Consider the following 27,477-nt stretch of genomic DNA (forward strand, 5'->3'; position numbering starts at 1 on the left):
TTATTCCTTAATTGGAATTCATTTTTTGAGATGAGCATTATATATTAATTTATTTTTGTTTCAATAAACCAATAAAAAATCAAAAACAACAACTAATAAAGATGAGAATAATAGTCCGAAATAAAAATAAATTAATAGAATCAATACACTTTTGCCAAAGCAAAACAAGTGTACTTATGCCAGTTTTTACAACAACCGTACTTGGCCTCCAGGACAAGATCAAAGTGTAGTATTGTCTGTACTTCCTCTCCCTGCAGAACGACTAACCCGCTTGCAAGGGCGCCTCGATTCACTATTGTGGAACGATGGTAAGCATTATGTCTGCAGAGAGGTCTGTGTCCAGAGTCCGAGCAAGGGAGGCCTGGGTCAGCCCAGTCTCTTGTGTCATAGAAATGTCGAGAGATTGTCTTTCCTGGGTCGTTCGCTTGAAGAAGACACTCCTTGGGTCCCTGTGGTTGAGAACTCGTTTCCCAATCTCAAACCCAACCCCTCGGTAGAAGGTCGTCGTAGACTGAGGGGGGAGTCTAAGTTCTTCTCCGAATGCCGGACCGCTCTTAGAGCTTTGCCGGGGACCAGTGTCCTCGATCAGCCAAGAAAGAAACTTTATCGAGAGCTAGTGGAGGGGACCGTGAAGGATCCACTTTGTAGGCGGATGGGATGGTTGATGGAGGTTGTCCGTTCTCATTGGAGTTGGGCGCCGGGACGGGAGATTCTGAACAATTCGGAATTTTCTCTCATCTGGCGACTGGTCCGAAACGCGCTGCCCCTTCTCGACGAACTCTGCCGGTATAAAGAACATACGAGGGGCTTCTGTCCGCGCTGTGATGAACGCAAGCCTGAAACGATTGGGCACACGTTTTTTAGTTGCAGCCGGATCCAGCCCTTATTGGAGTACGTCGGAGGGGTAACGGCTCGCATCGATGCCGAATGTCCGCTCGATCTCGACGAAGGTTATTTTGTGTACAACATGGAGCCGCCATTCCCCAGGGAGGAAAGAATGGTTTTCCTGGCGATCCTGGCAGTAGCACGCATGGTGATTTGAATCACGCGCCTCAAGTTGGTCCGCGAAGGGACATCTGTTCCGGATCGGGATCTGATCGTTTACTTTAAACATTTGCTTAAAGTAAAGATCAGATGCAATTGGAGGAGGTTACCTAGAGTGGAATTTGACAAGAGGTGGGTGCACAGCACTAGTCTGTGCATCCGTCGAGGAGCCAAGTTTCAATACGTGTTCCCTCCTTAAGCACGGCACGGGTGGTGCTGGGTCCTTCGGAACCCATCCCGCTTAGGTTCTAGCTAAGTCATTTTAAGAAGACTCTTGACTGGTGGTACAAATGAGATCCTGTTCCTGATTTTATTTTTTGGTACCAGAGAACCTCTGAGTCTGCCCATCCCCTTTGTGCCACATTCTTGTTTTTTCAACACCCCCGGTCACTCCCCTACTCAGAGGTCACCTTCCAACCCCCTCCACCCGTTGCTTTGTTTTCTCCCACTTCCATTAAGGTATTTTCCCCAATCCCCATTAGGGATCGCCCTGCTTGTTTTCTTTTAGGTTCCCCGGAAAACAGTGGGGGGGTCTAGTCACCTAGATTAGTACAGGGGGCCTCACTAACAACCCAGTAGGATTTTTTTTTTTTTTTTTTTTTTTGATATGAACACTCTTGATTAGTTTTCCCCTCTCCACGAGCAATCCTTTTCTTAATTCAAAAACTTTTTATTTTCTAACGAAATTGAATATTATTTTTTCACACATGCACACACACACACACACACACACACAAAATTAAAAAAAAAAAAAAAAAAAAATTGCATACACAAACACACAGACAACTGTTTATAATTGTAAATATGTTTTTGATTCTTAAACGCTGGAGATTTATTAGTTAGATTAAGATCCATAGAGTGAATGAGGTATTTTGGTAAATGTTGCCAGTCAAGAGTAAGACTCCAAAGTCTACATTTATTACTTTTAATCACTTTAGTCAGAAAGACCCTGAACCCTTCCCCTCCCCAATTTCTTGTAGGGCCTTGTGCCTAATTTTGTTGTTTAAAAATCTTTTGTTTTTTACTTAATTGTATTTTCAAAATTTTAAAAGCAATAAAATAGATAAACAAGATCAAAGTGTAGTATCTGTTTCGGCAGATACTGCAAGCAAAGACCATATGTGGGGGCGACCCCACATATAAGACCTTGATCAATGTAGGGGCAACCCTTCATACCAATTGTCACTATCCAGCTCCCCTACTCCCCGGGGAGTTGGTCCCCTTTTCCCCTTCACTCCTCACTTTAAAAATCGGCCTTGTGCCTAATTTGCTCAGTGTGGGAGCAAATAAATACCTCAAAGTGTAGTATCTGTTCTTCAGATGCTGCACTTCAATTTCTTGATCTCTGTTAGTGGAGGAGAAATCCTTCACGACTGAGACAATTTTTATTTTTATTCCTTTTCTCCACGTTAAAAAACGACCCTGGTGTCTAACTCTGTCCCGTGGTGAGGCATTGTAAATAGGAACATAAAAATCTTACGTTCTGGTGGAGATGCAGTCGCTGAAAGTGTTTTTGATGTTGCTTAGGTTTTTGAAGCATTTCTCATGTCTAAGTCGTCGAGATGCTTGAAAAAAAATGGTAGGTGTGAAGTCTGGAGAGTATGGTGGATGAGGCAGTTTCGTAGCCCAATTTGTTTAACTTCTGCAGAGTTGGATAAGCAATGTGCAGTCGGGCCTTTTCTGTTGATTAATGCTGGATGTTGTTGTCAAAGTTTCTGATACATTTCATCCATTTGTTAACAGTACATTCTTTTTTTTTATTACATTTTCACCCCAAACAAGGCACATTGCCACTTTGATGTAGGGGGCTACTATCAGGGGCATAAGCTACAGCGGTACTATGTGGGGAGTTGGGCAGCAAGATGTCGGTTCACGTTACACTTGAACTTCTGCATGTCAGTACAGTTGGGGAAGCAGGAACCCGGAAGCGAATTCCCAAGTCTAGCGGTTCTGGGAAAGAAACTACTGGAGTAGAAGGCTCTCTTACATCTAGGGATCTCAACTGTGAAGGGGTGGGATTTAGCTGCTTGTCAGGTTTGTTGGGGGTATTTACGTCGAATGGGGTACAAGTGCTTGCAGTTCGTCGGAGCATTCACCATTAAAGTATTTGTAGAACAGGCAGAGGGATGCTACATACTTAACTGCTGTAATAGTTTCGCCTGCCTTCAAAAACTGTAATGGACGGAACCGGTCGCAGACTACAAAACAGCAGCACGACCTTCTTTTGGTGCAACTCTGGCTTTGGAAAGTGGTGTGGAGCTTTGTTGGTGTCTAACCACTGAGCTGAGCATCGCTGGTTATCATAAAGAACCCACTTTTCATCTCAAGTCACAACCTGGTCGAAGAACGGGTCGTTCTTGTTGCATAAAAGAAGGGAAGATGCCACTTCATAACATCGCTTCTTTTGGTTGTACCTATTTAATATGCCTCCCCACGGGACAGAGTTAGACACCAGGGTCGTTTTTTAACGTGGAGAAAAGGTACAAAAATAAAAATTGTCTCAGTCGTGAAGGATTTCTCCTCCACCGAAAGAGAACAAGAAATGGAAGTGAATTCAATTCGTGAGGCACTCAATAATTTTTTTTTGTCTTTCTAATCTCTCAAGTGGTCGGAAATCATCCTATCTGTTACCCAATGCACGTTCACACCATTTCATGTACAGCTACCAAATTTGGCAGGATAACCCACCATGGGGAGGGGAAGGTTTTAACGCATTACACTGATTACCCACACCAACGGGGGGGGGGGGTCCCAGGAGGGGGTCATTCATAACCGGACGTATTCACACCATTTGATTTGCACTTGTAGACTTACCAAATATGGCAAGATAACCCACCATGGGGTGGGGGAAGGTTTGGACGGGTTACACCGCTCACTCTCACCAATAAGGTGAGGGTCCCAGGGATGTCACTTACAAATGTAAACCTTATGCATGCTCACACCATTTGATGTATAGCTACCGAACTTGCCATAATAACCCCACCATGGGAAGGGGGAGGTTTTTACGGGTAACATCGCTCACTCACATCTATGGAGGTAGGGCCCCATGAGGATCACTTATAATGGGGAACCCTAATTAGTGTTCATACGTTTGTGTCAAGAAAGATTCCCACTACTGCCCCCTCATGTTCGTTTGAATGGGTTGCTTCAGTTACCTTTCATAAATCAGAGTCCATTTTTTGAAGAATCTTTTTTTTAATCCAGTCAATGAGGGGTACTTCTGCTAGTTATTTATTTATTTATTATTGTTAGCGTTGCTGATTATTTCTAAATGCTCACAGTGCTATGTCATTTTTATTGAATATTTATGTGTAAAAGATTAGTTATGGGAAAATGTTTATCAATAAGATTTAGGAATTTCTTACCGAATGTAGTTGGCAACATCTTGATAATGTTTCTTTCGTCTGTTTTTATTACTTTTGATGAAATAGTTTCTTTTATTTTATTTCAATGTTACTATTTTAACTGTCTTTCCATGATAATCTGGCACGAGGATACTTTTACCAACCAATGAACCCTGAATATCACATTCAAATTTGGGGCAGACAAGTAGTTTTCTGGGTATTAAGACACTTTTTTTCCGATGTATTACTTAATGAATTTCAGTGGCCAATGACATTCTTAACAAGAGGGTGTTTTGTAACAAGCATGTACTTGTTCAGTTGGGGAAAAACATGGCCGGCAGTGAAAACACATGGGATTACCTTGGATAATAAAGGTCTTAATATCTAAAAAACAACTCGTCTCACCCAAATTTAAATGTGATATTCGTTTTCAGCATGCTCGAAAGCCTTCAAAAGTCGTCAATTTAACAGTGAATATTTGTCGTATGATGGGGTATGATGCCGCACAGTCGGGAGATTCTATTTATAAACGATGCTGCTAGGAACCGACAAATCGAATTAATTCACGTTCTGCTACCAACCAATCAGAAACCAGAATTGCTCCATAAATATTAAACCTTTCTGTAACAACTACGCATATGTTTTTTTTTCGTCTCGACACCGAAGAATCTTTTGCTCCGTAGATTCCAACTTCAGAACTGTCTACTGCAAATCAGTCAACTACCGGGACTTGTGTAGAACAACTAACCATCAGAAACTGTTCTGAGACTAAACATGGCTTACACTTCTAGATGCAATTAAAGTAAAATGAAAATACTGATAATTTTTTTGAAAATTTTGATTTTTTTTACTACATTTTTACAAAAATGCATTTTTGAAAATCCATTATACTGCACAATCATCGAACTATTTTGGTGCGTGTCCATAATTCAACCTAATTAAAAATTAAAAAAAATACAGAAAAATGTTTATCGTGTACATACCGTTAGGGAATGAAAATGTCATATTCCAAAAATTACGTAAATTGATCAAATACTTTTTTTATATTTTTAGCGATTTATTATTAATATGTATATCCAGAAAGGTTGTCAAGGAGGAAGTTTAACCACTGATGGCGAAGCGAGACATACCATCCTCATTTCCTCATAAAATCTTATTTTATTTGCAAAAAAAAAAAAAAAAAAAAAAACTACTTGGTGAATTTACGTGATTTTTTTTAAATAAGACATTTTCGTTCCTTGCCGGGTACATAAATCAAAGATTTTTTTAGTTCTTATTTAGAATTCAACCTAATTAATATATAAAAATAAAAAAAATTAAATTGTAGAAAAATCTTCATGATGTACGCACCCCTTCAGTCCTTCACGGAACGAAAATCCAAAAATCACATAAATTGATCAAGTAGATTTGTATATAAACAAAGAAAATCATTTTTAAACGATTTTAAACGATTGATGTGAAATCATTAGCATTACGAGCTGTTCTTGATAGAATTATTGTGAAGTTATTTGCCCTCGTTTTTTTTTTTTTTTTTTTTTTTTTTTTTCAAGATGATGACGCGAGAACTCCCTTTCTGCTGACTCAGGAGAGTTGATTTTCTCAGTTAAAAAAAAAAACAAAAAAAAAACTACTTGATCGATTTACGTAGCTTCTGGAATATGATATTTTCATTGGTATTACTTTACTTTAAGGCCCGTCTCACGTTCGTATATAACAAAATATTTTTTTTTTTTTTTGTAGATTTTGGTATGCTAAAAACGAATCTGCAAACCGTTTCTGTCGCAAAAAAATAGTTTTTATGATATAAAGAAATTACTTTTTCGCAAAAATGTATTTTTTACCCTTTTCATTCCGTAGCGGGTACGTACTTATTAAAGATTTCTCTGAATTTATTGTTAAATTAGGTTAAATTCTAGACAAGAAGCACGAATACTTTACCTTCCCAGAGCAATTACAGCATGTCCACACATCGTGCTATAACCTTCGTTGTGTATAAACAGGACCGCAATGTCCGCTTGTGGATCGTCAGGTTCCACAAACAGGGCCCCATACATGTCGTAATGTCCGCGTGGTTCGTAAATTAAAAAACGTCGGTAATTGTCCAGGTACAGCTTGGCGTATAGGTACTTCTCCAAAATGGTAGAACCAAGAACGGGTGGTAACCCCTTTTCAACAATTCGTAACGGTTCCCCGGCCGTGTGCATTTCTGTCGTCTTGATTTTGACATCTTGGTTGATCTCACAAGGACTCGAAGAATCGGCGCTATTTTTATTATTGTTGTTGTTGTTGGTTTTATTTGTTACGTAATAGCTAGCGACGTTAGAGAAATCAACCAAGTCTTCACTCATCTTGAGACGAAGTTAGTTTTTTCTTTCTTTCTAAATGTTAAAAAGAGATCTCCGCCACATACGCACACAAGAAGCGCGTGTGGATCTGAGCAGACGAACGGCGGAACGCCGCTGCGCAGAAAATCAAACAGATTTAAAAAAATGTGATACTTTTTAATCAATTGTTTTTCTCATTTCAGTTATCGCGAGCTAGTAGTGAACAATTTCATAGCATTAAGTCTAGGTCGAACGTAACCCGATCTTGCAACACTTTTTGATAAAAGGAGGACAGGGCGGAGGCGCTGGTGGGGTTTTGTGCGCAACCAGGCGAAATCTAGAAAAACGATATCACGCACGAGTGAACATAGTGTTTTGTTTATATATGTGACGCAATTCTTGGCTCTGGTAGGGCCATTTTGGACGACGATATCGTTTTAGGGTTCTGCCAAGAACCATACCAACATTTATTTATATAAATGACAAGTGTTTGTGTGCATGTGTGTTTATACGTCCATCTCCAGCTTGTATTTAAAAATATAAATGCATTAAAGCGTGAGGCGAGTGTTTGGCAAAAAAGGGAACACGCCGAATTTGAGAAGTTGTGCGAATGTTGCCAATTTCTTTCTTTCTCTTTTTTAAGACTACAAGCTATTTTTTTTTCAGTAAGAAACATCAGGGGTCTACGTTCTAACCTTCCAGAGGTTGAAACTCAATTACAGGAGACTAAACCAGACATATTATTTCTAAGTGAAACTGACATTGGACAGACCATTTCCCTAGATGAGTTTGTAATTAAAGGATACTCTAATTTAACTTTAAAATATGACCCCCAAGATCGCCATGGGCATGGAATATGTGCCTATATAAAAGATGGCTTTCCATGTGGTAGGGACATCTCCAGAGAAGATCCTAACTTACCCTATATGTGCTTCTAGGTTGCACTTGCTCAAACTACTGTATTTATATTTGCTCTCTATCGCCCCCCCCCCCCCAACAGAGGAGTTACTATCTTTAAAAGCATATCTGAGAAAATTTACCACGCCCTATCTGCTTATCCTTCAGCTAATATTCATGTCCGTGGAGACTTCAATGTTCACAATGTGGAATGGTTAACTCACTCAAACAAGACCGATGATGAGGGGGAGGTTCTGTCATGATTTCTCCATTGCTTATGACCTCACTCAGATTGTTCACGAACCCACCCGTGTGCCCGATACTGATGGCCAGTATGCAAGTCTCCGAGACCTTTTTCTCACAACTTGCCCTGAACTGTGTTCAGCTTCCGCTCTGTCTCCACTTGGATCTTCCAACCACTCTGTTGTATCAGTTAAGATAAAAATGAAATATAATAAGTCCTCAGATGCACCTCTCCATCGTACAGTATATCGATACTCTATGGCTGACTGGGATAGCTTCCATACATTTATATCAGATCTACCTCTGCGTTCCATGTTTAAAAAGGATGTGTCCTCTATAGTATCAGACTTGATGGAATAATTAATTGTAGGTATAGACCGTTTCATACCCTAAAAAAATCCAGCAAAAACCTAACAGCCAACCGTGGTTCTCTCCAAAATGTGCTGCTACCATAGCGCACAGAAATCACTTTTTCAGGACTGCCAGTAACCATTATAAAAAATTAATAAAGAACACAAGAGAGTTGTATGCTGTCCGTCAAGTCCAAAGTAGCTGAGCAGCGGCTTGAGTCCCACCAGTTTTGCCAAATAGCAAACAGAATCCTGAACAGAAGCGTGTGTTCTATCCCAACTCTCATAAATGGACCTGAGGTAATCTCGTCAGCATCAGGCAAAGCCAAACTCTTTGCCAAGAACTTTGAAGCTAATTCTAACCTTTGCGACGAAGGCTGCCAATTTCCAATATTTTCTCCTGTATCAGAAAACATGCTATGTGATATACAAATATCTGTACGTAATGTTGCCAAGCTAATCAAAAACCCTGATTCCAGTAAAGCAACCGGCCCTGACGGTATTCCAATTATAGTACTCAAAAGACTTCAACTAGAACTAGCACCCATACTTACAAAACTGTTTAAATGTTCTTAAGGAGAATTGCTTCCTGTCACTCTGGAAAATCTCATCAGTATGCCCCGTATTTAAGAATTCAGGTGATCGCTCATCTCCCTTTCAGTACAGGTCAATAAGTCTCCTGTGCGTCATGAGTAAGTTGCTGGAATCTGTGTTAAATAGAGAAGTAATCAACAATCTCAGCAAAAATAACCTTCTTAGTGACACACAATATGGTTTCCATTCTGCTAGATCTACAGCAGATGTACTTACAGTTATATCTCATAGGATTAGCGAATCTCTCGACAAAGGCTTCATTTCTAGGGCAATTGCTCTTGACATATTAAAGGCCTTTGATAGAGTATGGCATAAAGGTTTACTTCAACAGTTTGTCTCTTCTTTATCGTTATTTTCAAGGCAAGTGCTCGGCTGAGCTCCAATCTATGGTCCCCCCTCGCCAGACTTTCACAAGAAACATTCGTCTAGCAGAAAACACTAACACTAATTTCTTCCACTCTTTATCTGTGCCTAAACTTAAACGTAGATTCCATGAACAAAGCTTCTTTCTTAGAACTGCACGCCTGTGGAACCTGCTTTCCAGCTGACTACAATATGGTTGTCTTCAAGTCTAACGTAAACAAGTTTTTGATGAACCGTTCCATATAAGTTAATAAATTTACCGAATTTCAATTATTAACGATTACTATATTGTCCAATTTCTACTGTACACTCTTTAACCCTTATCCTCGAGTGGCCCCTTGGCCTTGATAAGTGGTGATGCCTATGTAAAAGAAAAAAAAGTAAAGTTGATGTAACCATGTCGAAAATAGGACTATTTATGAGTTAGAATTGTCATGATGTTTGAACTGGCATGGCTACGAGGTCGTCGCGAGTGGTTACAGGAAACACGTGCTGGCTTGAGAAGCTGAACTGCTTGGAATCGAGCACGTCGACGGCAAGGGTTGCTGCTGCTACTCAATTTGGCCGTTGTCGGGGAGGTAGTCAAAACTGTTCATCGGGGACATGACTGCTGCTGCTGCTGCTGCTGAGTTGGGTCAAGCCGCTGACAGGCCCAACCTCGCCATCTAGCTAGCAATCTAGCCACGACTGACTGTCTGTTGAAAAAAAAACGCTATATTCATACTTGTCCAGCAGACATAGTTGTAGACATCGTGGCTTTGCAGCGCTGGTCAGCGTTTTTTGTTCTTGATTTGTGTTTGTTTTTGTGCCTTTAAAGTGCTGTAGGGAATCATCTGTTTGATGTTTATATTCATGTGTCATATCAAATTGAAGCTGGGAAAGTTGTGAATATTATTCTAGCAGGAATTGTACTATTCAGAGTTCCACGGGATAATTATTCACGTCAAAGTACTTGTTGAAGGGTCGTTGGGTGTGGTTATTACGTTTTGAACTGGGATCTTTTTTTGATGAGCGGTTTCTTTTGGTGGAAACCACGACAGGAGTAGACCACTTAATATCACATTTGATTTTTTTTTTTTATCCATTTTTCTTTCTTGTTAACTATACTGCACAATTGTCGGATTTATCTTTTGCTTACCGAGGATAGGAAACTGACGCATAGTATCAAATCACTGAGAACAGATGCAACACTTTGCTCCTAGCCTAAAGCTGTAGCTTATAAGGTGACATGAGGGGGAAAATCTGGACTGTCGATGTTTCCCAAACAACTTGCAATAAACCAATCCACCACTCTCGGTAATACTTGGGAGGATGGCCTCCGAATATTGAACTCCTTTGGTCTTTGTGCTAGGATCAAAGTGTAGTATATGTTCTATCCTTAGTCAGAGGAGGAGATGTTTATTTTTGACTTGGGTAATTTTTATATTTGTCCCATCAAAATTGTCCTGGCAGGGAGAGGGAGGGCGCTAAATATACCCCCCCCCCCGTATATAAAAAAATCGACCTTGTTTTAACTTTGCTCTCGTGAGGAAGCAAAATGTTTGTGCTCCTCCACTGCTCCAGTCACTGAAAAGCGCGTGGCGCGCCATTGTCATATTAAAGAACTCATAATTCGGACAACCACGTTTTCGTTAAAATACATTAGCGTCACTATTTATTTAATCGTGCGAATTCTTAAAGAAAGGCGGGCGGAAGGGGGGGAGGGAAAACAAGTTCTGTCGCCATGTTTTAATTAGACAAATAAGCGACACCAGTTCAAAAATGACAAGTTCACACTGCTGACAAAGTTTTTCTTTTTGCCATTTGTCCACGTGTTAAAAAAAAAAAAAAAAAAAAGAACGCAAAGGAAAAAAAAAATCAGAGGTAAAGAAAACTTGTTTTTATTTTATAAGGATCTCTTTGGAGTAATGTCGCTAAATATGTATTTTTGGGTGCCCGGAAAACTCATCCCCGGAAAAACACGTACCCAGAAAACCCGTACCCAGAAAACTCGTACCCGGAAAACTCCACCCTTTTTGCTATAAAATGTGTTTTCAATCGATATTTATTCAATAAGGGACCAGTTTTCCTACCTAGCAAAAAGGGGAGAGTTTTCCAGGTACGAGTTTTCCGGGGACGAGTTTTCCGGGTACGGGTTTTCCGGGGACGAGTTTTCCTAAATTCATATTTTTGGTTGGTTGGTTGGTTGTATTTGTATTACGGCATATCAACCCTTTTCGGGTTATTTAATGCCGAATCCAAAAATTTTGAATAATTTTTTTTTAATAGAATATATTTGTTGTTTTCACGTCGGTTTCTATTTAACCCATAGTTAAACAGGTACTACCACTCCGGGTCAGAGTGGACCTGGGAGCAATGGTAATTAAAGGGTGGCTCCACACTCCCCAAAGCCGGGGCCTCACCACTGGTTTAAGGTCATATCCAGGACCCCCATTGAGGGACTTTTACCCTCTACAGGGGGGCAGTCGGCGTATTCTAATGCCCCACCGACAGGGCCACGTATTTTTGGTACCGCACTATTTCATGTTAAATTCAAGTTTCGCGATATCTTTTTATTACTATCAAATTGTACTGTGGAAGCCCAGAATAGTTATTAAACACCCTCTCCCCATGTTAAAAATGGCTTCCGAAATAATCGCGTTATTATACCAAAAATACCTAAGTACCAAAATGTTTTTCATCTTAAAGTTAAAATATTATTTAAAATTATTTAAGTAAAATTCTTTGCTGTATTACGTGCATTTTATGACAATGCAAAAAAAAAAAAAAAAATGAAAAATAAGTTAAACAATTTTTATTTTAAATTATTTTTTTCTAGTAATGTCGAGTGTTACTTATGAACAAAAATGTCCGACATAAGAGGAGGATCACGTCTTAGGAGTATAATTGCTCAAAAATAGAAAATTAAAGAAAATATTAAGGTAGGTATAGTTTTAAAACGAGCCCCCCAAAAGAAAGTCAATTTGTATATTTTTAGGTAATAATGCAAATCCCATAATGTTTTTAAAAATATTTTTACATGTTTATTGTTTTAAAAAATTAAATGGATTTTTCTAAGTTTTCGTTTTCTACCTAGAATGTAAGTTTTTGGTGTTTAAACTTATTTTAAAGAGTTTATTTAATTAAAAAGAAATAACAAGTAATGTCAGACTCGACATTACTTAGTAAATAATTTTTAACAAAAAAAAAATGTCCGAAAATTAAAGAAAATACTAAGTAGATATAGTTTTAAAACGAGCCTCTCCCACCTCCAAAAGAAAATAAATTTGTATATTTTTAAGTACTGCAAAGTGCCCCCGAAATGACTTTTAAACGATACCCTCCCCTCCCGATGTTAAGAATGGCTTTCGAAATAATAACGTTATTATTTCAGCGCGGTACCAAATTACATAAGACCGTGTTTTCTTTTTTGTTTTGTAATAACACAAGAATTATTTAAACTGAATTAATTCTTCTAAATAAAATAATTGCTTTCTTTGATAATACGTGTTTTCTTTCGGTATTTTTGTTTCGTAATGACACAAAAAGTGTTAAAACTAGAGTATTTTTTTAAAATAAATATTTGGTTTCGTTTTTCGTATCTTGACTCCGTGATCAAGTTTATTTTTTTTTAAAGTTAAAAATAATTTTTAAAAATATTATGGGAGTGCATACTTTTAAAAACAATATCTCCTTCAAGAACGGTAATAAAATGTGTTTTCAATCGATATTTATTCAATAAGGGACCAGTTTTCCTACCAAGTAAAAAGGGGGGAGTTTTTGGGTACGAATTTTCCGGGTACGAGTTTTCCGGGTACGAGTTTTCTGAGTACGGGTTTTCCGGAGACGAGTTTTCCCTGAACGAGTTTTCCGGGCACCGAACGAAACAGATTCACCGATTTTTGTTTGACTTGATCTTGGTTTTTGATCGCAATGTCAAGACTGCTTTTTGGTCAACAAATGGCAACTGAGGGGGCGGGGGTAATTTTTGGTTATTAAATCGATAGGTAAAATAAATGAACTTTTTACACAAAATGACTCATGTAATAATGTTTAAGGGCTATTTTTTAGCAGGCGAAAAAAAAAAAAAAAAGCAGCAACCTCTATCTCACAGAAAAGATGTTGCGAGTTTGTCTCTGCTTTATCGTTATTTCCATGGAAAGTGTTCGACTGAGCATCAATCTATGATACCCTAGATGTGTCAAAAATTTCGTGAAAATTAGTGAATAATTCCACCCCGTCTTTCCAAGCTTATAACTCCTCGAAAAATGTAATTCAAGCCCTAATTTTGTTTTTAATTAAAGGAGCAAGGACCAAGGTTTCATTAAAAAAAACAAAAAAAACAATAAAACAAACAACGTGTTTTTTTTTTTTAAAAGGTTTTAAACTTCGGACTTTACAGGTAAATTTCTAAAAAACACTACTTTTTTTGTTTTAAATTTGAATATATTATTTATTGACCTTTTCTCTTCAATTTGTGATATATAACAATTTGGTGAGTAAATTAATTATTTACTTTTTACTATACACTTGAAAATGGGGCGGGGGCGTGAATTAAAAAAAACGTTTGTCTAAAATATTATATTCGGTTTATTGGAAAGAGCATAAAATTTCACATTGACCCTGAAAATATCGTAAAAATAAAATAAATAGAAAAATTTTGATAGATTTTTAAAGTTTAAAAATTGAAAAATATTGAGTTCGTAAAATTCATTATTGTTTAAAAAAAAAATTTCTATTACTTTTAAAACAACTTTAATAGTTTATTTTGGAAGTATAATCCATAAAGAAAATAAACAACCCACTTTAAAAAGAGAAATTACGAGTTTTTTATATTTTATTCGCAGTTTCGTGTTAGGGGTGTCAAAAATTCCTACAAAAATTCTGATACACCTAATGATACCCCCTCGCCAAACTTTCACAAGAAACACTCGTCTAGCTGAAAACACTATCAATAATTCCCCCCACTCTGTGCCTAAACCTAAACGTAGATTCCATGAACAAAGCTTCTTTCTTAGAACTGCACGCCTGTGGAATTGTCTTCCGTTTTCCTGCTTTCCAGCTGACTACAATATGGTTGTCTTCAAGTCCAACATAAACAAGTTCTTAATGAGCCATTCCACTTGTTAACAAATTTACCGAATTTCCATTACTAACGATTATTATATTGGTCCAATTGACTACTGTACACTCTTTAACCCTTATCCTCGAGTGGTCTCTGGGCCTTGATAAGTATAATCACATATCAAGGCCCAGAGACCATGTAAAAAAAAAAAAAAAAATTTGAAGCGTTGGGCAGCGCGCATTCATGTAGACATTTTTTTCTACGTAATGAAATGAATTGAATTTTACAAGTTAAATTTTTTTCACTTTTTTCAATTTTAAAATCTATCCAAATTTTTCTATTGGTTCAATTTTTACGATATTTGCAGGTTTAATGTGAAATTTTATGCTCTTTCCAATAAACTGAATATAATATTCTAGACAAACTTTTTTTTTTAAATTCACTCCCCCCCCATTTTGAAATGTCTATTAAAAAGAAAATAATTTTCTCACCTCAGATTTATATCTAACAAATTAATAATCTAATTTAAAACGAAATAAAGGAATAGTTTTGTGCAAATTTACCTGTAAAGTCAAAAGTTTAAAACCTTTTTAAAAAACCACATTGATTTTTTTTTTTTTAAGTGGAACCTCATTATTTGAAAATATTGTTCAGTAAATATTAGACACTTACATGATTTTTTTTCTATTTTACTCAATGTTTTTTTTTTTTAGATATTAAAAAAAAAAAAATTCATTGCATAAAGAAGAAATAAACTATTTTAAATAATGTATTTCTTTAAGAGAATACAAAAAAAAAAATGGAAAATTTGTCGGGGTAGGGGTGTTTATAAAAGTAAACTTACTTATGAGTGAAATGTGATCCTTTTTCAAGTACAGTGACCCATATTAACTAACTCTGTTGTTGACAGCAAACATATGTCAGAAATACAAAGGGGAGATAAGGCACATGTTAGAAAGTCAAAGGGAATACAACAAAAAATAATTACGTTTTTGAAATAATTAATTATGGCGCTTTTCGGTCTCCGTAATTGTCAACTGGAAGAAAGGGAGACAAATCCGCTCTGTGACCATCTGATATTAGAATTTAAAATTGCTGTCTTTTCGAATACTTGCTTAAAACGTTCTTTTATTTAAAAAGTACATGGAATATAAAATATAAATATGGATAAATTCTTATAAATGAAGAATGGAAGTACCCATTGATCAGTATTTTTAATAGGTAAGTGATTTTTTGGAATTTATATATTTTTATTATATATGGAGTAAGTTAAAATTCGTTGAATTTCTTGAAATCTTTTTTAAAGAAAACCAATTAAAAAAATATTGCATATTTTTCTATTAAAACTTCTATTATTTTAAAATTTGGTGTTTGCTCCTTTTATTGAAAAAAAAAAGGGTTTGAATTACATTTTTCAAGTAGTGATAAGCTTCGAAAGATAGTGAGTCTAATTGTTCAATTTTTTCTCACTCATTTTTAATGGCAACATCTGACACTGATAGTTGGGCATATGAAACGAAACACACATTCCGACTATTTAACTGGAATTTGAATAAAAATAAAATAAATAACTAAAATCGACTGTTTTTTTTTTGTTTTTTTGCATTGAAAAGGATTTATTGCGGAAATAACAAATAAATGTTATCAAAGGCCAGATCAGTTACGCTTCTACTTATCTGAATAAGCTATTTACTCACTTTAAAAAGTTTTAAAAATGGCCTCCTGAATTAGTTTTTGGTGGTATAGTCACATTCATTTTATTTCATGTTGTCTGCTGTGCTCTCTGGTCTTTTTTCTAACCTTTGCCAGTTTTGGTGCCATATTGTCTCCTTGGTTAAATTTTGGCAGATTTCTTTGGAGTGCCAAGAAGCAGATTACATCATTGGTTCTCCTTTTAAGGAAATCTGTAACCATTGGGATTTGTTCAATTACTTCCTGTCTCTCCTTATCTGTCATCTCTGTCTTGGTCACTCCCCTTGCATTCTCTCTGTCTCTTACTGATGTAAATCTTGGTGGGCTCTTATTGGGGGCGGAGCTTAGCTGCGTAAAAATGGCTTCCTCTTCTGGTACTATTGTTTCGTTGGTGCAGAGGCGGAAGTTAGCTAGAGACAAAATATTGACTATGTTTGAATTTTTAGAGTTGTGGAAAAAGGTTGGGGTATCTAGTTTGGCATTATATGAAAATCAAATTGATACTTATTTGGAATCTGTGAATCTTTTAGTAGGACAGATTGTTAATGTTTATTTGACAGAAGGGATTGATGAGACTACAATTGAATCCAATTATAAAGAATGTGCCTTGTTCCAGATACAATTGTTGGAGAAAATATCCAACTTACAACCTTCTAAGGTTGATGATTCCATTGAACATCGGAAGTCTATTGTGAAAACCAAGTGTTCTAATTTGGTTCCTAAGATTCAGTGCTCTAAGTTCAATGATAAGGATCTGGAGACTAATAAGTTGGCCTTTCGGAATTTCAGTAAGGAATTTCAGAATTGCGTAGCTAATCTAGACTGCGACACTTTAAAGCTAGTCATTTTAAAAAATAACATAAATCGTTACGCCTTCCAGTTAATTAGAATGGCCATCGGGGTTATTCTTGAGGTTCTTATCCTACTTATGCTGTAAGGTTTAAAATATGCAAAGAAATGTGCTCTAAATGTTTGAGTCCTCTCCATGATGAGAAAAAATGTTTCTGTGACAAGAAGAAATTTGCTACCTGTTGGATTTGCAAGAGAGAGGGACATTGTACGATTTTGTGCCCTAGTTCAGTTATTTCCCCTACAATGGCTAATGCCTGCTGGCTTAATATTAGTTTGTCAGTTCTATCAGTCATTAAAATCTCTGTCGATATAGAGTGTGGCAAACGAGTATCCTTCAGTTGTTTGCTGGGTACAGGTAGTGAGTGATCTTATTTATCTCTTAGCTTGTTGGATGCATTTCCTGGTTTAGTTTTTCCTTTAAATGATCGTAAATTCTAAATTAAAACTTTCTTGGAGAAAGTGCTAAAACATTTGAAAGAAATCGATCTTAACGTGAAGTTTTCTCAAGGAATTCTTCTGTGTCTTTCTTGAATGATAAGAATTTAGATTTAACTTTCCGTATTAATGGATTGACTTCTGTAATTGAAGATCTTATGGAACATAAAGTTGAGCTAGCCACTGATCATTCTGAGTTGAACGACGACACGTTGCCCGTCCATGGCCCATTGAGAGATGATGTGATTAAATTCCTAGGACCTATAAATTTAAGCAGATTTAGAAAGGGCCACGTTTGGGAGCTCCCTCAGGGCAAGGTTTTGTTTGGAAGTATAGCTGACTTTAAATATCCTCAGACAGAAGAATTGGTTTTAAATTATGCTCAGGTAGTTCACAAATATTCTTCTTGCAATATTACTCGTGTTTACTTTGTGTTGCATTCTAAATTGGAATACGCTGAAGTTTGGAATGGTTACGAAGAGTCCTCTCTTGATAGAACCGTTGTTAGGTTGTATAGTTTAGAAACGATGGACGTCGTAGAAAATGAGTTCAGTGACTACCATAAGAAGAAAATTCAAGCCTTTTGTTCTTCTGTTAGCTTTGTCGACAACGGTTATCATATAAGCCTGACTTTAGATCCCCTCAGACAGCAGAATTGGTTTTGAATTATGTTCAGGTTGTAAATGACTACGATAAGAAGAAAATTCAAGCCTTTTGTTCTTCTGTTAGCTTTGTCGACAACTGTTATCATATAAGCCTGACTTTAGATCTCCTCAGACAGCAGAATTGGTTTTGAATTATGTTCAGGTTGTAAATGACTACGATAAGAAGAAAATTCAAGCCTTTTTTTCTCCTGTTAGCTTTGTCGACAACTGTTATCATATAAGCCTACCTTGTGATGAGGATAAACTAAATACTGTATCCTCTAACTACCAGGTAGCCTGTCAGTGTTAGATCAAGTTTCTCGTAAATTATAAATAAGGGATTTGTACCTTGAACATTGTTAGGTGTTTTTGGAATAAGTGAAGGAAGGTATAATCGAGAGAATAAATATCGATCTTTCTAATTTTAGTAAATACACTTGGATTCCGCATCGTCTAGTGTTTCAACAAGACTTACAGTGTACAACAAAGATCCGTCCTGTTTTCAATTGTTCTTTGAGAACAGGCAGAAAACCTTCTCTTAATGATTGTGCTTATGCCGAAGTAAATTTGTACTTGAATTGATACTAAAACTCGAGACTAATTAGTTCGTCCTTTTGGCAGACATCAGAAAGGCTTTTCTCATAATTAAGCTAAAAAATGAATTCGATAAAAACCATTTCTGTTTTTTTTTTTTTTTAAGCTTGAAAATAGACTAGGTACATGACATGTTTTAGGTACACAACTCTTATATTTGGGTTTGTACCTAGTCCATTTATTTTAAATTACAATGTGAAGTAACACGTGGAGAAATATCCTCCGGGTACTTGTAAGGATTTGTTACTTGAAAGGTTTTACATTGACAACTTAGTTAAGACTCACCAGTCTCCCGCTCATTTTCTGCAGTTGTATTTAGACGCTGTAGCGGTTATGCGGGAAGGAGGTTTTTCTTTGAAAATTTGCTGCAGCAATAGTGAACTGGTTGTGCAGCATATGAAAATGTGATGACAATTATTCCTCTCATGGAAATAGGTATGAAAAGGTTTTGGGTTACTTTTACGACCCTTTATCTGACAAGATGAAATTAAGTTTTTGTATAGTTGGAATGAATGTCTCCACTAAATGTGAAATCTTGTCCGTGAATTCCTCAGTCTTTTATCCGATAGGATTGGTATTACCTGGAACTATTAAAGGTCGGATAATTCTGAGCAAGCTCTGAAAATTGGGAGATTAACAAAATTTGGGGTCGTCACCAATTTTTAAGGTAACAAATTAAAAAAAAAAAAATGGTAAAAAATAAATAAGCAAAGCAAAGAGAAATGAGCAAGTGAAATACCGACCCGAAATGAGTTTAAAAATGATCCGAATTTATTTAAAGAAAACAAAATGTTACGATTGCTTATATTTTCCTAAGCTCAGGTTTTATAAACCTGTAAGGTAACATGAAATAAAAAATTAAAAAAAACAAGTACAAAACACAATTCTTACTTGAAAGAAAGGCTGAAATGAAAAGCACATACAAAATAGAAAATATTCTTTTTCCAAGTCTTTAAATTCAGTTTTTCAACAAAAAGTTATTTTATCTTTCTTTCATGAAAAAAAAAAAAAAAACATGCAAAGGTCCTTTTAAAGTTCTTTTCTTTTTTTCTCTTTTTTTTCTCAATCAAACAAAACCTTCAAAAGGTTTAATAAAAGTATAACTCTCTGAAAGGGGTTATTTTTTCTTCAGTTACCCCAGAAATAATTTTTCCTTTCTCTGAAACGGTTGGTTTCTTTTTCTTTCTTTCTCTCTCTATCTTTTCTTTTCCCTTTCTCAGAAAGGGTTGGTTTCTTTTTATTTCTTCTACCATTCGAAGGGGGAGAAAGAGATAAATCCTTGTTGACGAGTCTCTCGTCGACAGCTTGAAATAAATATAGTGACTGACTCGGCCAGTCTTGCATCAGTCTCCTTTCTCTGAAAGGGGGTAACTTCTTCAATAAATGGTGTGTTTTAAAACACCAAATTCCACCACTCAATAAAGGCCTTCCACCCTTAATGAAGGTTAAGTGGTTTACGTCGGGGGCTTGACGGAATTCTCGAAACAAGACTTTACTCTCCGATGTCTTATCTGGAACTAATTTGAAAAGGGTGGAAGAAAGATTTCTGGGATTGTTTTCACAGCACAACCAATCAGCGTTAAGCAATGATGAAAGCTACCAAGAAAAAGGAAAAGACACCAACACAAAGAGAAAGAGAGAAATGTCCACGAGGACTTAAATGGTATAAAAAAGGAGAGAGAGAGAGAGAGAGAGAGAGAGAGAGAGAGAGAGAGAGGTGTTATCTAGAAGTGTAAGCCATTTTGAGTTTCAAAACAGTTTCAGATGGTTCGCTGTTACACACAAGTCCTGGGAGGTGACTTGTTTGTAGTAGACAGTTCCACAGAACAAAATATTCTTACCGTGTCAAAACCTGGGAAAAGAACATGTGAAATTGCTCCAGAAAAGGTTTAATATTTATGAAGCAATTCTGGTTTCTGATTGGTTGGTAGCAGAACGTGAATTAATTTGATTCGTCAGTTCTTAGCAGCATCGTTTATAAATAGAATCGTCCGACTGTGTGGGATCATACCCCATTACAACACTCTTGTGATGGAATGTGTCTCCTAGCGGCTTCGGCTGCATGGAGACAGGGTAGTACAAGTCAAGGATTTGTCACTTGACACTCAGCCCAACAGGTGAGGGGCCGGGAACCGGCCCAGCACCTGTTGGACTGAGGTACACCGCCTGGGTAATACCTAGGAGGTCCACCCTCCCAGGCCATGCCACCGGGCTTTCCGGTGGGGCAAGTTTATTGCTTGCTGCCTGAGGCGCCCCGACTGGGGAATGCCGACGGGGTTACTCAGGCAATTTTTAAAATTGCAGGAGTGCCCCTCCTTTAGGGGAGCCTGCGGGGTTCCCACTTTCCGGCCTTGTGCCACATTTTGCTGAGGTGGGCAGCAAATAAATATCTACCCCATTACAACACTCTTGTGATGGGATGTGTCTCCTAGCGGCTTCGGCTGCATGGAGACAGGGTAGTACAAGTCAAGGATTCGTCACTTGACACTCAGCCCAACAGGTGAGGGGCCGGGAACCGGCCCAGCACTTGTTGGACTGAGGTACACCGTCTGGGTAATACCTAGGAGGTCCACCCTCCCAGGCCTTGCCACCGGGGTTACTCAGGCAATTTTTAAAATTGCAGGAGTGCCCCTCCTTTAGGGGAGCCTGCGGGGTTCCCACTTTCCGGCCTTGTGCCAAATAATGCTGAGGTGGGCAGCATTTAAATAACTACCCCATTACAACTCCAAAATATTGCAACAGAGTCAGTGAGAGAGAGGGAGTCAGTGAGAGAGAGAGTGTGAGTGAGTGAGTGAGTGAGTGAGTGACAGAGACGCACGCATGCACCCACATTCGCCAGCTGAAAAAAAAGCCCTTCAGGCTTCAACAACTGCTAGTCAAGGTTAAGATAGTAAGGGGAGAGGGTAAGGTGAATTTTACAGGTTGGCCAAAACGCCGACACCCCCACCACTTTCGTTTACACTGTTGATGGCGACATCGGTAAAAAAAAAAAAAAAAATTCTGACAGGATTTCCTGGGACAAGAATGTTCCGCATGATACTTTGTTCTCTTGTAAGAGTCTTTATCAAGAGCTGATTTGTATTGGAAATCCTGAATTCAACAGATACTCTGTTGATACAGATTCTGTTGCAGTCTTGATAGTATTTTGCAACGCTTCAAATCAGGCTTACGATATTGCTGAATATTCATATCAGCATGGTGAAGCTAATTTAATTTTTGCCAAGGCAAAGGTAGTTCCTTCTGTTAAGAGGACCTTACCCACATTGGAGTTATCAGCAGTTTATATGTGCGTCAAACACGTTAATATGTTCTCTTCCAAAATGTTGAGTGAAATCATTATAGCTGTAGATGCTTTCAGTCATGCTATCCTGGCTTCTGTCCGATACTATTAACTGCAATTTACCAGAAATCGTTTAAAGGATATTAAAACAATGATGGGTTTTACTAAATATGTACGACTAAAAATGATGTAGGATCATTGTATGACTAAATTGCCACTGCTGCTGCTTAAAGTAACTTCGACGCAGGCAATCGACTGGGTCCGTCAGCGTAAAATATCGTAAAACAATCTTGTTACAAACAATAAAACGAATCACTCAGAAGTTTCGAGAGATTGTTGGCAAATATCTTGTTTAAATCCATAGCTATAAATAAAACTCCCGATTTTTATTAAATATTCCCTCTTACACGAGCAATATACTAAGTCTGCCAGTGCAAAAAATGTTATTAAAACAAACAATAAAACAGCTTTAGTCACAATCGCGATTATTTTTGGCAAATTATTAAAGATTGAGTTTTTTTTTCAACCCAGTCGGCCACGGTTTTTTTTTTTTTTTTAAATTTTTGTAAAAGAAATAAATAAACAAGTTTATTTCTTTATTATTGAAATAGAAACAAAACGAATTTAGTTAGTCACAACTTTCAGCCGAGAGTTTTTTGTTTGTTTGTTTGTTTTTAAATTTAATTTTACAAGTGACCCTTTTTTTTTTTAATTTGAATTTCGTAACACACAATAGCCACGTAACACTAGAAAATCTTTTTAAAAAAGTAGAATAAATCCCTGAAGACTGAAGCAATATTTCCAATCCCGTGTGCCTCTTTTGGGGAAACTAGGTTTCCCCACATTTAAAACATTAGTGTCTAACTGCTCTCGTGGGGAGGAAAGCAAATAACAATTTTTTAAAAATTATAGTCAGTTTTTTCTTTTCTTTTCAGTTTTTTTTTTTTTTTTAAATAATATTGCATAAAGTTCCGTTTTATGATAACGTGACTATGATTCATTTTTCAAAAAAAAGAAAAAAAAAAAGAAGTCAAATGTGTGCTGCTTGTCCACCCTGCAAAGAGTGTGTATTCCGAAAGTCATGGGGAGATTGAAAATAAGAAAATGGCTTTCGGAATTACCATCCCCAACCTCCCCATGTTAAGAACAGCTTTCGGAATAAACACCCTTTGCAGGTTGGACAAGCAGCGCACATTGACCCCCCCCCCCAAAGCACATGAAATCATTTTTCTCAAACACTTTTTTATTTATATCATTGACTACTGCTATTTTTTGTTTTTGTTTTGTTTTTTTAATTAATTAAACTGGAGTAAAAAGGTTCAACTAGCTTTGTAACGATATAGGATGCTCTCTGGTGTGAGCACTTTTCTAGCATGGTAGAGGGAGCCCACCTACTTTGCAGCAACCTTGGCAATGCATTCAATATATTTGTTCCAATTCATGTTGCCTGTGAATATTAAGCCACAGAGTTTGAAAGATAGACTCTCAGGTAGGGTGTTATTTGTCAAAGAAATCGTTGGTTGAGAAGGTTTTTTTGTAGTTTTTAGAGGAAAGAAGTATAGTCTTAGTAACATTGAATGTTATCATACAATTACACCTCCATTCCACTACAGACTGAAGATAGTTTTCTAAAATGTCTGCTATTGTTTTAGATATGTATACATTTGTTTTCACGTGTGTCTGTTATACAGTGTTGTGTCATTAGCAAATATACTCATCTCAAACACAATTTTATTTAAGGAGGTCATTTATGAATATCAGAAATAATAAAGGTCCAAGGATCGACCCCTGGGGTATATCTACATCAATATCATGTGGTTTAGATGTATGGCCATCGAGGAGAACCTTGGTTTTTCCTCTTGTTTAGGAAGGATTTGATTATGTGGAGTATTCGTCCAAAAATACTATACGATTTAATTTTCATGATAAGCCCTTCATGTCAAACCTTTGCAAAGGCTTTGGATATATCAAGGGCTACAGCACTAGCTTCCCCTACCTTATTCAGTGCCTGGTATATGTGTTCAGAGATGAGCGTTAAATATCTGCAGTAGAAATGCTTGCCTACATCCATATTATTAGTCAGCAAGAAGCTTAGCATTTACAAGATGGCGAACTAGTGCTTGATTGACTAAAGTCTCAAATTTTGTAAGTCTTAAAGTCTTAAAGCTGCCCAACACATGCTCGCAATGTAAAATGGCAGTTCGGAAGCTTCACTCATTGTTCTAAGGGCGGTAACTCGATTTTACTAAAGTAGTTATAAAAAATCATTTTTGTTACACGGTCTTAGTAAAAATAATTTTTGTTACACGGTCTTAGTAAAATAAAGTTACCTCCCTTAGAACAATGAGTTGAGCTTTCAAATTGCCTGTAAAACCTAATATAATCACGATTCTCTCAAACCGATCCTTATCACTTCCTCCCAAGTTTACCTTCTCCTTACTTTATAACACAGGTATGTAACTTTTGTGGCGCTGTTTTACAGTTTGTCATTGTTCTGAGGGAGAGAACTCTCTTTTACTAAGGAATACATTCATTTTTTTTCATCTCATAATTCAGGATGCTAAGGGAGATAACTTATAAACGACTAATGCAAGGGAGATAATTTATAGCATTTATGGTGGACTTCATAAAAGGCTGCATGCTTGAGATGTTGAGTTTACTTTTGTCGACATGTAACAAACCCAGTTTAAAGGTTTTATAAACTTTCATCATCAATAACAAAAACAACAACAATAATAATAATAATAATAATAATAATAATAATAATAATAATAATAATTACAATAATAATGATAACAAAAACAATATCAATAACAATATAATAACAAAAGAAATAATAATAATAATAATAATAATAATAGCAGCAGCAACAGCAACAATTATAGGTTCTCATAGATCTTTTGTCTCCTTGTTTTTTTTTTCTTGCACACATGCTCCTATTCCGAATTTGTAGCGGTGGGCCAACATCAGTCGATGTATATATATAAAAAAACTTTATTAGATTTGGGGTTTGATCGCTCACGAGTGAGAACATACGTGTGCAAAATTAGTGTTCGATGAAAACGACTATGTGCAAACTCTTTGTTTAGATTACCGTTTCATACCCTCGAAAAAGTTCTAGCAAAAACCTAACAGCCAGCCATGGTTCTCTCCAGAATGTGCTGCTCAGCACTGCTGCTGCCATTGCGCACAGAAATCACTTTTTCCACTGCTTCCAACGTAATAGATGTATGAAAACTAAAGCCGCTCTCAGGACTGCCAGCAACCATTGTAAGAAAGTAATAAAGAACGCAAGAGAGTTGTATGCTCAATCCGTTAAGTCCAAAGTAGCTGAGCAGCGGCTTGGTTCCCACCAGTTTTGGCAAATAGCAAACAGAATCCTGAACAGAAGTGTGTGCTCTATTCCAACTATCATCAATGGATCTGAGGTAATCTCGTCAGCATCAGACAAAGCCAAACCCTTTGCCAAGAACTTTGCAGCTAATTCTACCCTTTGCGACCAAGGCCGCCAACCCCCAATATTTACTCCTGTATCAGAAAACACGCTATGTGATATGCATATATCTGTACGTGATGTTGCCAAGCTAATCAAAAACCTTGATTCCAGTAAAGCAACCAGCCCTGACGGTATTCCAATTATAGTACTCAAAAAACTTCAACCTGAACTAGCGCCCATACTTACAAAACTGTTTAAACGTTGTCTTAAGGAGAATAACTTCCCATCACCCTGGAAAATTTCATCAGTATGCCCTGTATTTAAGAATTCAGGTGATCGCTCATCCCCCTCTCAGTACAGGCCAATAAGTCTCCTGTGCATCATGAGTAAGTTGCTGGAATCTGTGTTAAATACAGAAGTAATCAACCATCTCAACAAAAATAACCTTCTTAGTGACACTCAATATGGTTTCCGTTCTGCTAGATCTACAGCAGATGTGCTTACAGTTATATCTCATAGGATTAGCAAATCTCTTGACGGAGGCAACCTTTCTAGGGCAATTGCTCTTGACATATCTAAGGCCTTTGATAGGGTATGCCATAAAGGTTTACTTCACAAGATCTCTAGTTATGGCATAGCTGGAAATGTCTTCTCAATTATTAAATCATTTCTTTCTGATAGGTTCATAAGAGTAGTAGTTGAGGGGCAAAAATCAGAAGCTCACAGTATTAATGCTGGTGTCCCTCAGGGGTTCATCCTGGGCCCAACTCTTTTCTTGATCTATATTAATGATCTTCCAAATCACATCCTTACATCATTTGTAGACATTTATGCTGATGACACTACCATTTATGGTAGCACATCTAAGACAGTAAACGACCAAGTTCTCTCCGATTCTCTCTCCTCTGATCTTGAGCACGTGGTACAATGGGGAAAGGAGTGGCTGGTTACTTTTAATGCTTCTAAAACCAAGCTTTTCTGTTTACATCATCAACATTCTGATCCACATCTAGCATCAATTGAAATGAATGGCTATCGTCTTGAGGAGGCCTCAAGTTTTGACAAACTTCTGGGCTTGACCATTACTCCTGATCTTAAATGGAACACGTACATCAAATCTGTTGCCAAGACCGCTGGAAAAATGGTGGGATCTTTCTATCGTCCAGTAGATATCTCACTGCTGATGCAATTCTCTATCTATATAAGAGCCAGGTACGTCCAGGGATGGAGTACTGTTGCCACATCTGGGAAGGAGCTGCTAGAAAGGACTTGTCCTGCCTTGATAGAGTTCAAAATAGACTTCGTAGCCTCGTAGGAGATGTCCTTTTCTCTTCCCTGCAACCTCTATCTCACAGAAGAGATGTTGCGAGTTTATCTCTGATGTATCGTTATTTTCATGGAAAGTGTTCGACTGAGCTTCAGTCTATGGTCCCCCTCACCAAACTTTCACAAGAAACACTTGTCTAGCTGAAAACACTATCAATAATCCCCCCCACTTTTTATCTGTTCCTAAACCTAAACGTAGATTCCATGAACAAAGCTTCTTTCTTAGAACTGCACGCCTGTGGAATTGTTTTCCGTTTTTCTGCTTTCCGGCTGACTACAATATGGTTGCCTTCAAGTCTAATGTAAATAAGTTCTTGATGAGCCGTTCGATATAAGTTAACAAATTTACCGAATTTTCATTACTAATGATTACTATATTGTCCAATTTCTAATGTACACTCTTTAACCCTTGTCCTTGAGTGGCCTCTTGGCCTTGATAATGTGGTGATGCCTGTGTAAAAAAAAAAAAAAAATGTAGAATCGTAACAACAGAGCGTGGACGCGCGCATACGAAATGCGAAATGACGTCAGCGTAAGGATAATTTTATTGTTTATTTCAATAATACCACAACAGATTCTTACAATATTTTGTGCTGACAAACCCAATAGTTCGTCTGTGTCAAAGTTGCTTAAATAGCAAATCATCAGCAAGAGCAAATAATCGTACATTATTTAGTTGCTCATTTTTAGTAAAGCTCATTATGTACAACTACAATTCGGCAAAACTAAAATGCTTGATTCAGCTCTTGCTGATTCAAGCAACTTTACACATTGTTTCTATATGACAAACAGCAGGAGCAGTCAGACGGGAATAATTTCAGTTATACATTTTTAGTAAAACCCCTAAATCAGTTATAGAAATCTAGACAACATTAAAAAAGTAAAAAATTATTGCCCAGTATCAATGTTAGCTATTGACCAGGCAACGCCGAAAGGAGTGCTGGTTGACGATTATTATGATTAATCAAGCCAAAATGTTTTGTCAGCCAAAGTATGTAGAATAATAAAGATATTT

At 37.1% G+C, this 27,477-nt stretch overlaps 2 protein-coding genes across 15 annotated transcripts in view; one reads left to right on the plus strand and one right to left on the minus strand.

The window, feature by feature from the left end:
• Positions 1–7,000, minus strand: part of LOC145255639 (trans-L-3-hydroxyproline dehydratase-like) — a 31,449-nt gene extending 24,449 nt beyond the window's left edge. Inside the window, exon 1 of the mRNA XM_080114170.1 lies at positions 6,327–7,000. Within this exon, the coding sequence (XP_079970296.1) occupies positions 6,327–6,736 (410 nt within the window). The 5' untranslated portion in view covers positions 6,737–7,000. The remainder of the gene's footprint in view (positions 1–6,326) is intronic.
• A 3,882-nt stretch (positions 7,001–10,882) lies between these two features.
• The window catches only part of LOC145255641 (protein-L-isoaspartate(D-aspartate) O-methyltransferase-like), a 149,330-nt gene continuing 132,735 nt past the window's right edge, over positions 10,883–27,477 (plus strand). For 7 of the 14 annotated variants that reach the window (XR_013863875.1, XR_013863876.1, XR_013863878.1 and 4 more), the window contains exon 1: positions 10,999–11,022. The gene's annotated coding sequence lies outside the window, so the exon portion shown is untranslated. Of the gene's footprint in view, positions 11,023–11,993; positions 12,081–27,477 lie in introns of those variants that run through there. The other 7 variants (XR_013863870.1, XM_080114173.1, XM_080114174.1 and 4 more) reach the window with 4 other exon arrangements.

This window comes from Euprymna scolopes, chromosome 31 (genome assembly GCF_053919585.1).
Source record: "Euprymna scolopes isolate OS-2025 chromosome 31, ASM5391958v1, whole genome shotgun sequence".
In the NCBI taxonomy this organism is placed as follows: domain Eukaryota; kingdom Metazoa; phylum Mollusca; class Cephalopoda; order Sepiida; family Sepiolidae; genus Euprymna; species Euprymna scolopes.